Source organism: Trichosurus vulpecula, chromosome 1, assembly GCF_011100635.1.
Source record: "Trichosurus vulpecula isolate mTriVul1 chromosome 1, mTriVul1.pri, whole genome shotgun sequence".
Lineage (NCBI taxonomy): Eukaryota > Metazoa > Chordata > Mammalia > Diprotodontia > Phalangeridae > Trichosurus > Trichosurus vulpecula.
The window spans coordinates 185,938,317-185,958,016 of NC_050573.1; the positions used below are offsets into that span (position 1 = coordinate 185,938,317).

The window sequence follows — 19,700 nt, forward strand, 5'->3', positions numbered from 1 at the left end:
CTCCCTTCACTCTCATTTTCTTTGTAAACTGGTTTATCTTACCTTCCTGTTGGCACTGAGATTTGCAGCAGGGATCTGAAGAGTCACTTGGTAATCAGTGAGCTTATTCATTTCCTCAGCTAAGAAGTTTGCTTCCCTTACCAGAGTGTTGGCTTTTACTAGCTGCTCACGTAATTTTGCTAGGCTCTGCCGGAAAAGCTCATCTCTGTGTTACAGGAAAGAAAAGATGAAAAACTTGAGAAAAATCGATGATTACTCTTAGAAACTAATATAATTTTAAAAAATGGGAGAAAATCAATTCTCTACAAGTTAAGAATAAATTCAAAGAGTGAATTAACTGAAGACCACGATGGGAATTTCTCTATGTCCTTTAGACCTTTGGTATGATGGAAGAGTCAACAAGGATTTGACTTTCAGAAGACAAATGCTGTCTAGCATTAAGCAGTATATGTTTGATGGGGAGATAAAAGGAAGAGAAGCAGAAATGGATCACACAAAACTTTCATCTGAATGGTTAAGGAATATATGAAAATGTGCATTTTTTTTTATTAAGAAGGAATCATCTTGAACAACGCCATCATATCTAATAAACTAACTATTCTCTTTGGTCAATCCTTTTTTTTCCTTCAAGGAAAACCTTGCTCAGAAACATCTGTGTGACTCAAAAATTTCTGGCATGAAATCTAGAAATAGTTTACAGCTGTATTTCACTATAGATGCTGGCTGGCACTGTTAGGTGGGTTTGTTGGTTAATCTCTCCATTTCTTGTATAGCTCCTATTTTCTTCCCTCACAAACTCCAGAGTCTGCCCCATTTCTGTTCTCAGAGACTTCTATGGGGAATGGAAAACCAAGTGCCTCCCTTCCTTTTACAAAGTTTATAAGAAGGCATCTCTCTAAGCTAAGACAGATGACCGATGGTATACTGCATGTTGTTGACAATGGCTTCCCTATTTCTCTTAATGGTACCAGTAGCTACCCTGTAGTATTGGCATTATCTTCAACTCCTTCTTCTGACCCAAATTTAATCAGTCTCATCTCGTCAATGTCTCTCACAGCCATAACTTTCCATTTCCACTGCCACCACCCAATTCAGGGGCTGGGCATATCCTACAGGCCTGCTCCAAGAGTTCTGAATTAGTCTTCCTGCTTTTAGTCTGTCTCTTCTCCCTCTCATGCTTCCTCACCAAAACTTAACTTTGACTGTTTCACTGCTGCCCTTAAAAATCTTCAATAGTTCTCTATTGCCCAGAAGAGAATGCATAAATTTCTTAGCCTAGCATTCAAGGCCCTTCACAAATGAGTAACAACCAAACTTTTCTGCCTTATTGCCCACTAGTTTCCTACATGAGCCCATAAAGAAAGGACTTGGCAGGAACATGACAACACTAAGTATTTGAAAGGCTTTCATGTGGAAGAAGGATTAATCTTATTTTGCTTAGCTCCTGAAGTCAGAACAGGCAGAAATCACACAGAGAGAATGCATGCTTCGAGTTCATTATGAAAAAGCAAGGATCATAACCATTAGAATCATCCCAGAGTGTATTATGTTCCTTCAGGAGGTGGCAAGTTCCCCTTCATTAAGGGTCTTTAAGCAGGTGTTGGATGATCACTTGTTTGAATATTAAAGCATTCCTGCTCCAGTATGAGTTGGACTAGATGACCTCTGAGGTGCCTTTTAAAGCTAAAATTCTGTTTCTAACTCTAGCCTACTCCTCACTGGCAGGTGAACATGTCTTATAATTTCTGCTCACACATCACCTCTGGTCTAGAATGTCTCATTTAGAATCTTAACTCCGAAGAACTTAAAGGACATCTAGTCCAAACGTCTTCATGCAGGACTGCCTTTGATGGTATTTGTGACAAGTGGTCATCCAGACTACCTGAATATATAGAGTGACAGAGGATATAATGTCATGAAATAGTCCATTGTGTTTTTGGATGGCTCTGATTGTTTTAACATTCATTCTTATACTGAGCTGAAATCAGTGCCTTGTGACTCCCACTTACCTGTTTAAAGTCATTTTGTAGGACTTGGTTAGGGACTAAATCTGTGATTTCATTGGTATAGGGAATTCCCAGATAAGTAAACTCCCTCTACTAATATAGGTTGGCATGTTCCTGCCCTTTATAATCTTCGAGTAATCAGTGATAGGAGGTTGAGTGACTTCTCCAGGGTCACAAATGTGTCAAAGGTGGGACTTGAATGGTTTTCATGGTTTCAAGATCAGGTCTCTATGTACTGTGCCATGCTGCTTCTCCAAAGAACAGGTTCACAGAGTTTAAATTATTTACCTACGATTATCATTGGCAGAGCCAAAACTCAGATCGAAATTTTTGGACATCTTGTCCTTTTTTTGCTTTGAATATACCTTTAAAAATCCTCTTTTTGTACTTGGTATTTTCTAAAGCATTAGTTTATTTTGAACGTTAGTCTTTCATCACTATCATTATAGTGGGGATAACATGGGGTACAGAGATGGTGAGTTCAGTTTTCAACACGCTAAGTTTAAAGTGCCAGTACTATATCGAGTATGGAGCAATTGTACACCATCAGCTACACAATCTTTTCTCTGACTATCCAAATTCTACCTATCTTCCAGCTTACAGTAATCTCTCCTTTGTCTTAATACCCAAAGTACATATGCCATTCAATTGATGATTAAACCATGCATTGCTTTATAATGGTTTTTAATTTGTAATAAATTTTCTTAAATAATTTTAATTTTTTACATGCTTATTTTACATTATGTGTGCTGCCCCTTCCATTTCTTTGTACATCTCTTTTCAAAATTAGAGTTCATCAGAGTAAACCCACATCAATCTCTTTACACACTTTTATTTTTTTTTTTTCTCCATCAAGATCTCTTAGAAATATATTGCCTAATTTCACTACTGAGAAATTTCCCTACCTCTTGAGCTGTCTTCACTTTTAGAGTCCTTGGCCATGGCACCATTTCTTTGAATTTTAGAAACTTTTTCTTTTTTTCTTACATATTATTCTCATATATTTTTTTCTCTTCTTAGATTATAGTCTTAGTCAGGGTAAGGAATATGTTTTTAATACCTCTTTGTGTCTTCCATAATGCACACAGGAGACAATAGACATGGGTTCCTCAATGTAATTTAAAGCTTTAATAGCTTTAAACAGTACAACTTTTCTTGATTAAATAGTGCAAATTTTCTTGAATGATTGAGAGCTTACTGCTCTCATCTCATAACTGTTAAATTAGATAGTCTTGTCTTTAAAAGAACTACTTTTTGCTTTATTTTTACTCTGAAAATCATAGCAAAATGAATACTGCAAATGTTCTTATCTCTACAAGACAATTTATACAATAATTCCCTTCCTATTCCTTTCATTTTTCAGAAATTAAGCCATAATAAAAATCAATCTAAAGTTGAGAGGTAAGAAAAAAACATCATGACATATAAATAAGCTTTTCAAATATTTTTTGTTTCCAACATTGAGCTATAATATAATTTAAAACCACTTGCATCATCTAGCGAACACCTTGTTTTTCCTCTTTAAATAAATGGAAAGTGAATTGAGAAGTAATGCAGGTAGCGCAAGCTAGAGCCTTGTGGCAATCTTTAAAGTTTTATTTAATAGGTTCTGTGGCTCAAAATTGAACCACCAAATATTTAAATATTTGTGTGCGTGTGTGTGTGTGTGTGTGTGTGTGTGTGTGTGTGTGCATGTGTGTGTGTATTTATAATACTCTTGTGGGAAAGCTCTATAGAACAACTATTATCTACTTTTCTAAGGAAAAAGGTCAATAACTTAATTTTAAGTATTAGAAATCATCACATTTCAGTAAACAGACAGATCAATCCCTAAAGCAAGGGTTCTTAAAACTTTTTGGTGTCATGGCTACCTCTGGCAGTCTGGTGGAGTCTGTGAACCTTTTCTCAGAACAATGTTTTTTAACCAAATAAAACAAAATACAAAAGATTGTAAAGGAAACCAGTTCTATTGAAATACAATTATCAACATATTTAAAAAAAATCACAGATTCTAGGTTAAGAATCTTTGCCCCAGGGAAATATAGTTGATTCTTTCTAAATTTTAGGATGTACAATTGCACAATCAGGCACATTATCATAGCAGGTTTTTACACATGGTAGGAAGAAATTTATGACATCCACTCCTAGTCAAGGGATGTCTCTTCTTGGGAATGATTCAAGTCAAGCAGACCTGATGCTTCTACTTCCACTTGAAATGACACTCACCAAATAAGCTATTACAATAAAACGGAAATTACATTTAATCAGAGTTGAAAGCAGGAGGGAAAAAGTAGAAGAAGGAAAGCAGTTTTATACTAAAATGCATCTTATTCTCCATTCCAAGACATTAAGGTTCTTAGCTAGCAGGCTCTGTTCTTTGTCCTGACCATTTAACAGTTATAATGCACTTAAGATAGTTGCCAGGAATAGTAAATGTCAACATCTGCCTTTTCTTTTCCAAAACACCAATCACAACACTATGAAATTAGGCTTGTCATCAGTAATGTCCCCTTCTGCCATTCCCACTTTATACTGGTCATGGGGAAGCACTGTCCCCAGAGCTTATTATACTTTTACCTTTCCTCTGCCCACAAGGTCACCTTCTGCTGAGCTGTCTGCCCTGTGAATGTGAGCCGGTCAGTGCCACTGTTCTGGTGTTGTCTCTCAGGAGATAGCTGTTGTCTCAGCTGCTCCAGTTCACGCTCATACATCATACGCTGCTCCTCCAGGGCACTCCGCTTCTCCTCTAAATATTGTTTCTCCAGAACCTGAACCACATTCTGAACTGGGTCTGTCAAAACATGAGAACAGGTATATGAGACAAATTAGAAGCCAAAGCAGGTCCTATACTCCACCAATCTGCCTTTCTGTTAGTACCTAGAATAAAAAAGTATCCACAATTTCCAATAACACATTCTATCCCTTGCAATGACATTTTATGTGTCCTATGCCCCTGTCAGATAACTATTCTTTGGATAACTAGCTAGGTTTCCTACTTAACTTCCACCACCTTGATGAGCACCTCCAATATTTAGATATAGAAATAATTAATAGAAAACAGATGGCAGTGCTTTATAAATAGTCTCTAGAGTGGGGTGGAGAATGGTGGACCAGAGGCAAAAGGAAAACCACAAGTCTTGGCTGTGAATGCAAACTTCCCAAGATCTAGAACCACTCTAAGGCTTTAGCCATATGAGTTCACTTTCAAAATGATTGGACATTTGAACAGAGATTAGCAGTTATGTGGTTCCCAGGCAGAAAAAACACAGACATTGTTTTGAATATGTTTTATGATACAGAGTTTGCACTGCCAATTTTAACCACAAATCTTAGTCTTCAAACTTACCTTATGTGAGCAGAAACACACAAATCATTAAAAAACATTTTGGGAATATTTGGCCGACTGCAAGCTGGCCATTTTTCAGCAGCTAATGGCTTCACTAAACACTACTGTCTGTAGTCTGAAAAGCCAATTCACCTTTAGGTCTTTTCTTTAAAAACAACAAAAGGCTGCTTTTGACTTCCAGCTGGTATAAATTTAGGTTGCAAGGCAGGGCCCAAGTTCACCAATACAAAGCTGAACAATTGTCGAAAAATCAAAACATTCTATTAAGGCTCAAAAAAAGAATAATTTTTCTCAAGGGTTTTAGTAGCTGGTGGCATCTAAGGTGGCTCTCTTACAGCTAATTATTAACAATGGGCTATAGCAGATCACTAGCTAGTGTCTGGGATGGCTAGGTGGCACAGTAGATAGAGTACTGGGTTTGGAATCAGGAAGCCTCATCTTCAAGACTTCAAATCCAGCGTCAGACACTTACTAGTTCTGTGACCCCGAGCAAGTCACTTAAGCTTGCCTCTGTTCCTCATCTGTAAAATGAGCTGGAGAAGGAAATGGCAAAGCATTCCAATGTCTCTGCCAAGAAAACCCCAAATAGGGTCATGAAGAGTCAGGCACAACTGAAATGACTGAACAAGAACAAAAACTCGTGTCCAACATTGGTCTCAGAAGCTGTGTGGTACAGTGTAATGCAGATCACATTTAGAATTAGAGGACCTGAGGCTGAATCTTGTTCTGTTTACTACCTCTGTGACTTTGGACAAATTACTTAAGCTCTATGGTCCTCAATTTTCTAACTCGTAAAAATGAGTGAGATGGACTAGATCATTTGCAAAGTTCCTTCCAATTGTAAATATTATGTTCCTATAGTTTACATAAACCAAAAAACATGTATGGGATTAACAGTTCAAATACCATGAAGGGCCACCTTTGTGTCAGAGACTAAAAGCAGAAAACAATGGAAGATGATGGCAAAGGGTGACCAAAATTTCAACTTCTGATCCTTGGTATGACATCAGAACTTGATAGATGGGTGCTAAATAACAGTAATGACTAATGGTTGAAAAAATGGCCTCTTACAGAAGGAGAGTGGGGATAGTGTACTCACTGCCAGCTGACATTGAGAAGGGCTGAAAAGTGTGTATGATAGCTTTGTTATGGTCTATGGATATGGTTCCTGGGCTGGGGAACCTGGGACCTCAAGGCCACATGTGGCCCTCTAGATCTTCAAGTGCATCCCTTTGAATCCAAATTTCACAGAACAAATCACTTTATTAAAAGGATTTGCTCTGTCAGACTTGGACTCAGTCAAAAGGCTACACCCAAGGACATAGAAGGCCACACGCAGCCTTCAGATTCCCCACCCCTGGGTTAGACAATAAGTGAACTGTATTGAACACCAAGATCATTATCAATAAATTTTTATTGAATACACATTGACAAAATGGTATTGACCAGAAAAACAAAGACACTGGACTGGGTAAAACTTTTTAGAGCAGTAGTCCTCAAGGTTTAGTCTGTGGACCCCTGGCAGTCTCCAACATCCTTTTAGTGGGTCCAAGAGGTTAAAACTATTTTGATAGACATACTAAACTGCTATTTGACTTTTTTCATTCTCATTCTCCCATGAGTATACATTGGAGTTTTCCAAAGGTTACATTATCTGTGAATTAAAGATTTAGTAGCAAACATAAAGGCTGAGTTAAAATCTCATCTGCAGAGTTGTATTTTTGCCTTACAAATGGACAAATCTACAGATGTGGCTGGACTTGTGGTTTTACTTGTGGTATTTGTCTGGTATCAGCACCAACTAATCATCAAAGATCTTTTATGTGAATGCTTGGCAACAAACACAAGAGGTGCTAAAATATTCATTGTTGACTAACTTCTGAATTTCATGGTTTATCCTGGAACAACTGTGTTGACTTTGTAGTCAGGATATAAAAGCAATGGTGGATAAAACTGCTGTATCCTTTACATGAATCACAGCAGTGGCACCAAAGTGTATTAATAAGCACTCTATTCTTTATCACTATGCACTCACAGTCTAAAAAAAAAGCCAATTTCACTTTAAGAATGTCCTTGAAGAAGTGAAAAATTATTAATTTTATTACATTAAAATCCTAAAGCACATGTCTTTTTAATATTCTATGTGATGAAATGGGAAGTCTGGATAAAACTGCTGCTGCATACCCAAGTAGAATGATTGTTTCAAGGAAAAGTACTTGTGAGACTGAGTTGAAAGCTGAAATAGCTGCTTTTTTCATGGAACATCATTTTTAATCAAGAAAATGACTAGCAGACAAAATATGTTTATTCAGACTTGTGAATTTGGTGGATGTTTTCTTGAAAATGAATGAAGTGAGCCTGTTACCTCAAGGAAAACAACTGTTATTGTTTGTTCTGATGATAAAATTTGAACTTTCTAGTGAAAAGTGGAATTTTGGAAGACCTGCATCTGCCACTTAAGCTTGAGAGCTTGCCAAGACTTAAAGAGTCTTTTGATAGGATCAGTGATGAAAATGATGAACTTGACTTTTTTTTGTTATTATGTAATGAAATGTGTCAACAGTTGGAAGATCTCAGAGAACCAATATTTTCCAAATGACCAATGAATGATGATACAAATTCATGCACAGGAAAGTGGTCCACTGAAAGTGCAAGACTGACCGAGGGATTTTAACGTAACACAGTAAGAAAAGTTCATTAATTTGGTTTCACACTCCACATTGCAACTAACCTTTAAGATATTGCCCCTTGTTGAATTCTGGTTTATTATCAAGAAAGACTATTCACAATCATCTGAAAAGGCTATTTAAATACTCCTTCCTTTTCCAACTATGTGTCTATGTAAGGCAGGATTTTCTTCATATAGTTCAACTAAAACAAAATATTGCAAAAGAATGAATGCAGAAGCAGATGAGAATCCAGCTGTCTTCTAATTAAGTCAAATATTAAGGGGATTTGAAAAAACATGAAAAATCATGCTACCCTTCTCCCTAATTTTTTTGTTCTGGAAAACTATAGTTATTTTCATAAAAATGTTATTTTTATCATGTTATTATATCATGGTTTGTTTTTGTTTTAAAGTGAATATTTAAAACTTTAGTTTTAATTTGTAATATGGTGAATACTGACAACTATAACCCAGAGAAGCAAAAGTTTTTTGGGATAATGAATAATTTTGAGAGTTGTAAAGGGGGTTCTAAGAGCAAAAAGTTTGAGCCATTGGCCTTGAGCATTTGGTCACTATACAATGAAATATCAGTTGTGTTTTCATGTATCGGATTTCAATGTTTCAGATGGAAGTGGGAGATTCAAATGATCCAATGAGAATTTTTGTACCACTTTTAACATTATCTGACAGGCCTCATAGATTTCTTAAATAATTATAAACTTAAACAATTTCCTATTATTGTCACCAGAGTAAAGGGTACAAAACACAAATTAGTAATGATCAGTTATAAAAATGAAAGGTTAAATAATCCCCAAGACAGAGCAATAAGCAAAATTACCAAATAGCCACTATAGATCAGTTATAACAGGTGACATTTACTAATAGATTCTATAGACTCCAGGTACTTTTGCGTTCTTTTTTAGAGTTGCCACCTTTTCTCAAACTGAATGCATGTGTTAAGTTAGGAATTATTGCTGCCAAAGATAAAATATACTTCAGCAAAAAAAATGCTATCCTTACTATGAACCTGAATTCAGCATTTATTTCAAGAAACACAATTTTCTTTACATATTCCTGTTATGTTTCTCATACCACTAGATATGAGATATCACTAGGCTAACTTATGGAAAATGAACTTGCCATAAAACACTACACAGAGAAGTAAGATGGATAGAAAAGAAATGAAAAATAATCACCCACTGTGATCCAAAACACTAGAGCAAGTTATACATTCTTCTAATTTCTGAATGTGATCTATTGGAAGAGCATGGTAAATTTTTTTATTATTAACTAGAAAAATATTGGTAGCTATGAATATTTTGGGGCCAGAAAATGAGGATTATATATGAAACTCTTAACCTATATGATTTTTTAAAAAGGAGTATGAAGAATTCCCTTTACAAAAGCACCAGAAATTATTTTTCAAAAATTATTTACATGTATTTTTTTCAAATAGTACAATTCTTCTCACCTTAAGTGCAATTTAATTATTTTAAAAATAAAATACAAGTCTGACCTTTCCAAAGCACAACTTATTCATATTCATAAAAAGTCTTTTTCAAAGGTCCTAACTCAAGAACTAGCATTTGTGAGTCTATGGCTCTTTCCTAAAAGAAATGAATTAAAAAACAAGAGCAAAACACCTCACTACTCTGTATAATTACACCACAGATTTTCCACAGAAACGAAAACAAAGTAAATACTTTAACTTCCTATTATAGACACTATTACAAGCAAACAGGTAATCCACAAGTTATTAATAATTAATTTAGGAACATAATTTGGCATCTGAAATGAACACAAGAACGTTTGATATTTTGGAAATTCCTAGTAGTTCAAAAATATACCCCATTCCCACCCCCATTCCCAATAAAATCCCCTACATACTTCAACTTTTCTTCTAACAATCCTGTCCCTTCCATGTAACTGAAACCTGGCTCGCTTTTGAGAATACCACTTCATTTGCAGTCCTTCCCTACTTTATCTGAATCATAAGGCCAGGAGTTGAAGTAATCAAACTCCTTGTGCTCTAGAGTCATAATCAGACTGGTCTTCTAACATCATCCTTCCATAATCTCTCTTCCTTCAAAGTTCATGTAATCCAATTGTACCATTCTCCATCCTAAATTTTACTGCTGTCATCTATCAATCTTTAGGTCACTCTCAAACCTCACAATGACTAGTACCTGACTCTTAGTCTGTCCTCATACCTTCCCCCTCTCCCTGCTTCCCATCATCATTTTCTGGGATTTCAATATTCATGTTAATGATCCATTTAGCATTTTTTTTTTGCCACGGAAATCAACATCCACAATTCTACTGATGTCCTCCTTCACTCCACTTCAGATACACATTCTAATGGTCACAATTTAGACATCATGACCTCATGGAACTGTATTCCCTTGAAGACATTGCTATGTGAAAAACTGACCTTCTTATAACAGCCTCCTATCATTTCACCTCTACGTAGTCACATTAAACTGTGTTCTCATTAGGATAACTAGTTCTTTGAACCCATTTTCCTTCCCACTGACTTGACTTGCCTCCATACACAGTCTTCATCCCATATCTTCCCTCTTTAATGATTTCCTAGCTACAACTATACAATCCCTGACCCACCAGATGACCTAGCATTCCCAAACTTCAAATACTGAACCTTCAGTAAATTCTAGCACTTGTGGGTTGCTGAACATTACTAGGAAAAAAAATCACAAAACTGAATAAATTTCACAGACTATAAATATATGATGTCTAATATGTCTTCTATCATATACTAGCTGAAGTGATAGGCTATTTAGCTTTAGCTAGACCCCCAGTCCTTATTCTTATTGATAGACTATCAGGGGCGGGGAACCCGTGGCTTCGAGGCCACATGTGGCCCTCCAGGTCGTCAAGTGTGGCCCTTTGACTAAATCCAAACTTCACAGAACAAAGTGGATCAAAGAGCTGCCCTTGAGGACCTAGGGAGCCACATGTGGCCTCAATGCTACAGGTTCCCCACTCCTGGATCTCATTCCTCAAAGCAACATTTCTATCTGCCCCAAAAATTTTCTCCCTTCTTCCTCCACATTTACAGAAATCTTCTATTTCTTTTAGATTAAGTTAATTGAATATGAACTCTTCAAAAATCTCAAGTCATCACTTAGTCTCTTTTCCTTTCTTCCTCTCTGAAAGGAAGAATTATCCCTATCCCTCTTGATAAGGTTAATCTCTCTATGCTCTTAATACTCTTTCCTGACCCCATCTTCTTCAGGTCTTTGATTCAGTAATCATCCCTAAATTGTGATATATCTTTAATTTCTCCCTCTCTTCTGGCTCCTTCTGTATTCCTATCAATATAATCCATTTCCTCAATTAAAAAAAAAAAAAAAGGAAAGCCTTTCCTTCCATTCATCCTGCTACCATCCCTTCTCTGTCCTCTTTAGAGCCAAACTTCTAAAAAAAAACCCTACAACTCATAGAGCCACTTCCTCCTCACCTAGTCTATTCTCAACTCTCTGCAATCAGGTGTTTGCTCCTATCATTCTAATGAAATTACGCTCTCAAAGATCATTAACATCCTCCTAACCACCAAATCTAATGCCTTTTTTTCAATCTTCCTTCTTGATTTCTCTGTACCATGTGACATGGGTTGACCATTCCTTCCTGTATACTTTCTGTTCCCTTAAATTTTGGAGAAACCAAACTGTCTTGGTTTTCCTCCTATTCCATTAGATTGTAAGCTCTTTGAAGGTAGGAACTGTCTTTTGCCTCTTTTTATTATATCCCTAGCATAGTAAGTGCTTAATAAATGTTTATTGACTATGACTGACTGACTTCTCTAATCACCCCTTGTATACTTTCTTTACTGGCTCATTTTCATCCTAGTCCTTGAAAGTATTTATTCCCCTCTTCTCTTCTTTTGATGCTCTTTCTCTTAAGGATCTCTTTCATTTACAAGGTGTTAACTATCACCCCTATGCAGAAGACTCCCAAATCTAGAGCTTGAACCCTGGCTTCTAGGTCCCAACCTCCGAACTCACATTTTCCAATGTCCTTACGGGACACTTTCCCTTAGATCAAGATCAAGGATTTTTATCCTGGGGTGCATGAAGGGGATTCATGAACTTGGAAGGGATAAAATAACATTTAGTTCAATATATTCCCTTTGTAATCCTATCTTTTTTATTTTATGCCTTTTAAAATACTATTCTGAGAAAGGGTTTCTATTTGTTATTGAGTTGTTTCAGTAACGTCTGACTCTTTGTGACCTCATTGGGGTTTTATTGGGAAAGATATGGGAGTGGTTTACCATTTCCTTCTCCAGCTTATTTTACACATGAGGGAGATAAGGCAAACTGGGTTAAGTGACTTGCCCAGGATCATACAGCTAGTGTCTGAGACCAGATTTGAACTCAGGAAAATGAGTCTTCCTGACTCCAGGCCTGGTACTCTATCCATTGTGCTACTTAGCTGTTCTATGCTCTATTTATTTTATATCTTTCAAAACATTATTCTGAGAAAAGCATCCAAAATACATACACAAGAAAAACCTTTCCCTGGATAATCCACTAGCAACTTCAACTGAATGTATCTAAAACTTACTCCTGTTTCTGACTTTATTATTTCCTATTAGTGGTACTAACATTTGCCCTGGCAACCATGTTTAAAACCTCAATGTTATTTCTTATTCTTCCCCTTCTATTTAATCCAATCAATTACCAAAATCCTATCCACAGTATTTTGCATATCCAACTGCTCACCTGGTTTCCAATTACTACTATCCTACTAAGGTACCTTATTACCTACCAACAACTTATTTGGGCCACTGTAATAGCCTCATAACAAGTTTCTTTTCTTCTTTTTTAATTCTGATCCTAACAAACACCAAGCAAAATAGGTGTTTCCATATATACAACAGAACAGAAAAAAAGAATTGTACATCGAACAATGAATATCTATTATGTAGTTTGCCTTTCTTTCAAACACACACATAAATATTACCATGGCACGACAATTCACCTCAGAACTTTCTTTGTGAATGATTAAGTAGCAACAATAAAACACGGTAGGTAACATAAGTTTCAAATCTCTCTATATGCATATATAATATCATTATTTACATTTTCATAATAAAAACAAACAATTAAAACAACGTTTGCAATAACTATACATAAGGAAAACCACTGCCCACTTCTCAAAGATAAAAATAGTTATGCCCTGCTGGATTCATCCTCTTTAATTTATATTTACTCTGTATGTTAGTCTTACACTAATGTGCTTGATGTAAAGATCTCTGCTCCTCCTTATCAAGTCTCACATCGTTAGTGAGGATTTTTATACTTCCGAGTAATTTTCAGTTTAGATGGTACAGGGCCACTGGCCAGGTCCCAGCCTGCCAGAGCCTCTACTATTCACTGTGTTACTATACCCTCTGTAGCCTTCCTAGACCAGATGATGGTAGACTATTTGATATTTTTCAATTTTGCTAGCTCTGGTTGTTTGAAAAGCCAAGTATCTATTCTAATAATATCAGTGAAAGCAGCAGTATTATGCTTGATAGCAATTCTTATGACTGAGAATCATTTGGTCCAGTCCAAGTGTTTCCTCTGGCCCTGGAACAGTCAGATTTACCTAAACCTCAGTGTTTTCTGGCACTCATATTGCGGTTCACCTAGTCATATTCAGATGACATCATGCTGCCAGGTGATGGCTCTACTCAAATGAGGACAACAGTCACAGAGGACATGGGGGGAGTGTTATATTTGGTGTCAAGTTTTGATGACAGTAGCTTGTCTCCAGAGCAAGATCTACTGATCATATTCAATAAGAAATAGTCTAACCTGGCTCTGGTGGTAAAATGCCAGTCTGTAAACTAGGTACATGATCCCTCCCTCAGAAAAAAGTTTGAAGGCTGGGGTCACTGAGGTGACGCAATATACCTTACCACGATCCCTTCGTCAACTCATCATTGCTTATTATATGTGTCCAGGATCTGCTTTAAAATCCTTTTCCACCCCGTCTGGGGCTAAGGCCTTATTATTAAACTACAGAGTTGAAACATCGCTGGCCTTCACTTGACTTGAATATTTTGTGGACAACTATCTTCTATACCCGTAAACACAATTAGGTGTTTGATGCAGTTGTGCCCTCATTGCCAAAATATTCCTCCACAGAAATACTTAGATGATTGGCAAGGTCCTCTGATCTATTCCTCACTGTATCACTAAGGAGATGGTGAGAAAGCCAATCCAGGCTCATGAGGGCAGTAAACTGGAGTGTCCATCTTTTGGAACATAAATGGCCTCAGGCCACAAATTATTTTTCTGCCTGCCATCCCCAAGGTGACTTCAGTCTTCCAGCTTTATAACCAAGCAACCTTCTAAAGTCCCAGAACAGTAGCTCCCATCCAGCCTTTTTTATTAGATCTTCATCTACATTCTGGTACCCTATTATCAACATCTACTCAAGTGCCCTAAACAATGCTTCACACACTGAAATTGGACAGTATTGGAACCTAAACCATGAGAACTGAGTGTCCAAGTTCCTCAGCCCCGGACACACTATCGTACAGTACAAACTGGCTGTGCACATCCAAGGGCAGGAGCTGTTAACTGAGTCCATATTGGCCTCCGCCCCACACCAGAAATAGAAACAGGTGCTTCTCTTCTTACACTTTACTCCCCTCCATGTACCCTTCAGTCCAGTGACACTGGCCTCCTTGCTGCTCCATGAACAAGGCACTCCATCTCCCAGCTCCAGGCATGTTCTCTGGCTTGTCCCCTGTGCCTGGAACACTTTTCCTCATTTCCACCTCTTAGCTTCTAAAACCAACTAAAATCCCACCTTCTACAAGAAGACTTTCATGACTCCCCTTAATTCTAGTGCCTTCCCTCTATTTTCTATTTATCCCGTATGTAGTTTGTTTGTACATAGTTGTTTGCTTGTTTCCTTCATTTGATTGTGCACTCCTTGAGAGTAGGGACTGTTCTTTGCTTCCTTTTTTTTAAAATCCCTAGTGCTTAGCATTGACACTGGCACATAGAAGGTGCTTAATAAAAGTTTATTGACTGACTGGTGCCACGAACCACCCATCTCACATCTACCTCCACAAGTAGATGCAGCAAATTTACTTTGTCCCAATCTCCATTTTATAGGAGAGATAAAGGGATTGAATGCTGGCTTTTTGAGAGTGGTGCAGCCACCTCTTAGCCTTCTTTTTAGTTATTATATCCAATAAAATATTCTTTTAAAATATATAATTCAGCATGTAACTTTCAAAACTGTCCTATTTGTCTGTGATCTTTTGGTCTTCCTTCTTTTTTCTTGTGGGTATTAAAAATGCTCCATTGACCCTTTTATTTCTTTTGTTTTCTATTTTCTCTTTTTTTGCCTACCTCACTCATATCCTCCCTTCTGTTTTTCCCTTTCCCCTATGAAAAAAGAAAGAAAAACAAAATCCTTACAATAAGTATGCATGGCTGAGGAAAACAAATTCTCCCATTGGCCGTATTTTAAAATGCTAACATTTTACAGGTTTCCCAAGTATATTTTCATCCCACTCAAATTCATTTTTTCTCATCAATTCAATTATTCAATTGTACTCACACATTTATTAAGCACTTACTATGTACCAGGAACTGAGAATACAAGGACAAAAAATGAAAGTTTCTGCTCATAAATTCAGTTACATATACATATGGTCACGTCACTCATTTTCTAAAAACTTCAATGACTCCTTATGGTCTGTAAGTAAAATTGAGGCTTTAGTATTTAGGTGTCTACAATATGGTGCCACTCTACCTGATTAATTTTTTCTCATGCTACTTACCATCCCTGATAGTCTATGTTCAAGCCAAATTGGACTACTTGTTGTCCTTCATACACGTTTCCATACTTTCCCACCTATGAGTCTGTTCCTGCTATTCTTTATGCCTAAAATGACCCTCTCCTCTCCATTTAATTACATGAATTCTTACTTGCCCTTCAAAGCAAAACTCCATTGCTTGTTCCTCAGGGAGTCTTCCCTGATCCAAACAATAGGAACCTTGCTTGGTGTTCATATATTGTTACATTCATTATTTTGTGTTATAGCTTTATATTAGTATATTATATTTATATTACTATCATAATTAGTTTATATATACTCTACTCTCTACCATACTCTCTCTGTGCATAAATATATATGTATGTATATGTATATAGTATTATAATTAATTTTGCATTTTATATCTCCCAAATAGGGTGTAAACTCCATTTAGGACAGGAACTGTCTTATATAATTTCATCTAGTATTTAGTATGGTGTTATGCACAGAATAAAAATGCTCATTGGTAGTATCTGAATCATTTGGGGCAGAAGGTATGTCTGAATTAGCAGAGTCTAAGGTTCAATATTTTTTTCAACTTAAAAAAAGATATTTATTCATTTTCAAATAAATAAAATTCCTTGGACTAAGTACTAATCAAATGTTGCTATTAAGGGATCCTACATCAGGCCTGCTTTCAAAGCAGACCAGATTAATTTGTAATTAGAAGCATCTGTTTGCATACCAATGATATTTGTAATAAAACCTCTAAAAGCAGTTTTTTCACTTAAGTAGGTTAAATATGTGCCTTACTATATTGCTTATGCTAGTAATGGGTTTATCAAACCATTTGCTCATAAAAAGCACAGTCAAACTTAAATTCAAACTAAGTAGGATTATTAAATTCTAAGTTAGTAGAGTTTTTATGACTGGCATTTTACTGTAATGAGCCACATGGTAAAGATCTGAGCTAGAATACTAAATTCCATTTCTATCCTATTCTGTTCCTATGAAAGAGACAGCATCACCTTTTTTAGACCTAGGCATAATTCTAGCCAGAACTGAGCTCTCTGCTCTCTAGGTTAGGTTTGTTTTTGGTTCGCATTTTCCTGGCTTCGGAGGAGGTGATTAAATAATCTATTTGGTGTCATTTCAGCCGCAAACAGGGTTTTGTGGGCTAGAACTTCTTTTCTATAGAAAGACTTCACATTTTAGAAAATGAATTTATAAATGATCAGAACAAACTTTGCTAATGAATTTGAAGAATGCCTGTGTAGACAAACACTGCAACCTAAACAAACCACATATTTAATCAGTGGATTCAAAATAAAAGGAATAATTTAAAAAAATTTTAAAGCTTACTTTCTGTCAGCGTAGAAGCAACTGAATTGACTAGGCTCATACAAGGGGTGACCAGTACTTTTAGAAGAAACATAACTTGTTAGCACTCCTACTTCTCCATAAATTTACAGCTGTGGTATGATGGGGAAAGGACTGGATTTAGCTAGAAAGAATGAGTTCAAGTCGGCGTTTTGCCATTTACTCTGCAACAGTGGACCAGTCACTTGATCTCTCTGATTCTCAGGTTACATATGTATGAAATGGAGATAAAAATGCCTGATTCCTACCACAAAGGGCCGCTGAAAGAGTAAAATAAATCAATGTAGGTAAACCACTTTGTAAATGATAAAGCCCTACATAGACATTACTATTAATAATATGTTAATGAATATTATTTTATAATGTATTGTTTGTTTTATTATTATAATTATTATATAATTAGTATATTATAAAATATAAAATACAATTAATATAATAATATAAATATTACAATATTATAAATGTTTGCTTATTTTATTTGATTAATATTTATTATTTTACAACATTGTTATAAATATTACTAAGGAGTCAATGCCTTGCATGTTCTTCCTTACATCACAAAAGCACTTCAGGTAGTATCCAAATGAACACTGTGTGTACTCTCCCTAAATGCACTCGTGGTAACAATTATAGAGGTAGGACTTCTATTCTGGCTTTGATGATGACATAAGGTTGGAAATGCCTTCTTTTGTATGTGCTTTAAGTTTTTCTTTTACAAAATAGTTTACTGATGATCAGTCTTTACAAGTGTACTGACTATTTTATATAAGAAATCTTTCCAGTGACTGTGGGTCTCTGTCACTCTGAAATGTTATACAACAAAACTGAAAAATCTCTAGCCTATTCTTATACAACATAAAATCGTGTCTCAGGAGATTATATGTTGTCTTCACCTACTTCCTTTCATTCCACTCCTTTTGAATGCTGTTTTTAAGTTAGTAAGACTATCTATATGGTTTTTGGCTGCAATATCAAAGTGACAGATGTCACAGGAAGAGAGAGAATGAGCACCATTCAGAGTAGTGCTACTCAGTTTCCAAAGTTTTTGGTTTTTTTCCTAGGACAGAACTGAAAAATGACTTCCCTTAGGAGCTGTGTGGTACCTACCTGAGCTAACCTCTTTGTCCAACCAGTGGCAATGTTTGCGGGGGACAGGAGTCGAAAGGAAACATTTACATTGGAAAATGGAACAAACCAGAACCACTGACAAAATGGCTTAAGAATCAGACTCAGGGCAAAAGTTATCAGAAGCAGCATTCTAGGAGAAGGTACAAGATACTAGGAGAAGGTGTAGGGCCCTAGAAGGAGTTCTTTAATATTCACTGTGTTTTCTGAAATAGAATTATAGTACTTATTCAGTCACTTATTTATTCTTAGTATACCCATCTGTAAAATGGTAGTGGAAGAAATACCTCCTAATTACCTCTTCTCTTACAAGGGTTTCTAGGACACTAAATTTGTAACTGTTTACTCTTCTGCATTCTCTGGAAAGAAGGTATTACTCTACAGTAAGTATAAAGTTTATAATAATTTATTTGTGTAGTTCAAAGGAATCTGCCATTAATCACTGTTACTGCAAAGAGCCATCAAATATATCATGAAAACCTATTAGTGGGATAGGCATCTCCTCGGAGATATGACAAGTACTTAGACGTATTGTCTTTTGAATTGAAGCATTATTATTTTCTGCAGGAATAACAGCTGCAGGACTACCTCAAGACTTCCAGAACTGGTGGATATCATTCTTGTGGGCACCCCTAATATCAATGAAAATCACAACTCTTAGTTGATAGGTTAATACGTTGCTGTAGCCAATGAAATTCAAAACCTCATGGCAAACCTCTCTGTCCAAGCCTCCTTCATTCAGACTGGACCTTGGTCGACAGGTCTGTACTCAGATCTTTCCAGCCTACTAGGTCTTGTAGAGCTTGTGCTCTGGTGACATGACTTTCAAGAATCTAAGGTCACCTCCATGGCATGAGGAAGCATCACAAGACTTCTTTAGCATAGTACTGGTCAAAATACCACCAATAATATTTTCCAGTTTTAAGAGAAACTAGTTTCACATAACAAAAACTTCAATGAATAATAATTAAAATGGGGCTGGAATAGATGGGAAGAACATTTTTAAAGAATCTCCCAATCTAGAATGCAGAGCAGCTTTTCAGGCACATAGCTTCTAGCTTTCTCCTAATCAAAGTTGTTAAATCCTGCCAAGACACACATTTCAAGCATCAGTTGACAACAACGCCAAAAAATAGCCATGCTCTGCGATGCAAAGGCAGATCAACATAAGACCTTTATCCAGCGTTTGTGTAGGAGCTCAGTCTGAAGCCACATGAGTGGGAAGAATATCTTCAAGTAGGACCACCACCGGGATGACCACCAGGAATACAGGTTTATCGGGAACCCACCTGGTAGTAGAGTTGAACCACAGTGAGCGTCATCCAGCCACTACCACACTAATGGTTTCACCACAGAGAGCTTGAAGGATAAGCATGTCAGATTTAGGGG

The 19,700-nt window shown here is 36.5% G+C and overlaps 1 protein-coding gene across 5 annotated transcripts in view; it reads right to left on the minus strand.

Moving 5' to 3' along the window:
• Positions 1 to 19,700, minus strand: part of KIF13A (kinesin family member 13A) — a 248,055-nt gene that overhangs the window by 50,646 nt on the left and 177,709 nt on the right. For all 5 annotated transcript variants that reach the window (XM_036753212.1, XM_036753188.1, XM_036753205.1 and 2 more), the window contains exons 17-18: positions 4,584 to 4,797; positions 43 to 205 (exon numbers count right to left, since the gene is read on the minus strand). In XM_036753212.1, coding sequence (XP_036609107.1) covers positions 43 to 205; positions 4,584 to 4,797 — 377 coding nt within the window. The remainder of the gene's footprint in view (positions 1 to 42; positions 206 to 4,583; positions 4,798 to 19,700) is intronic.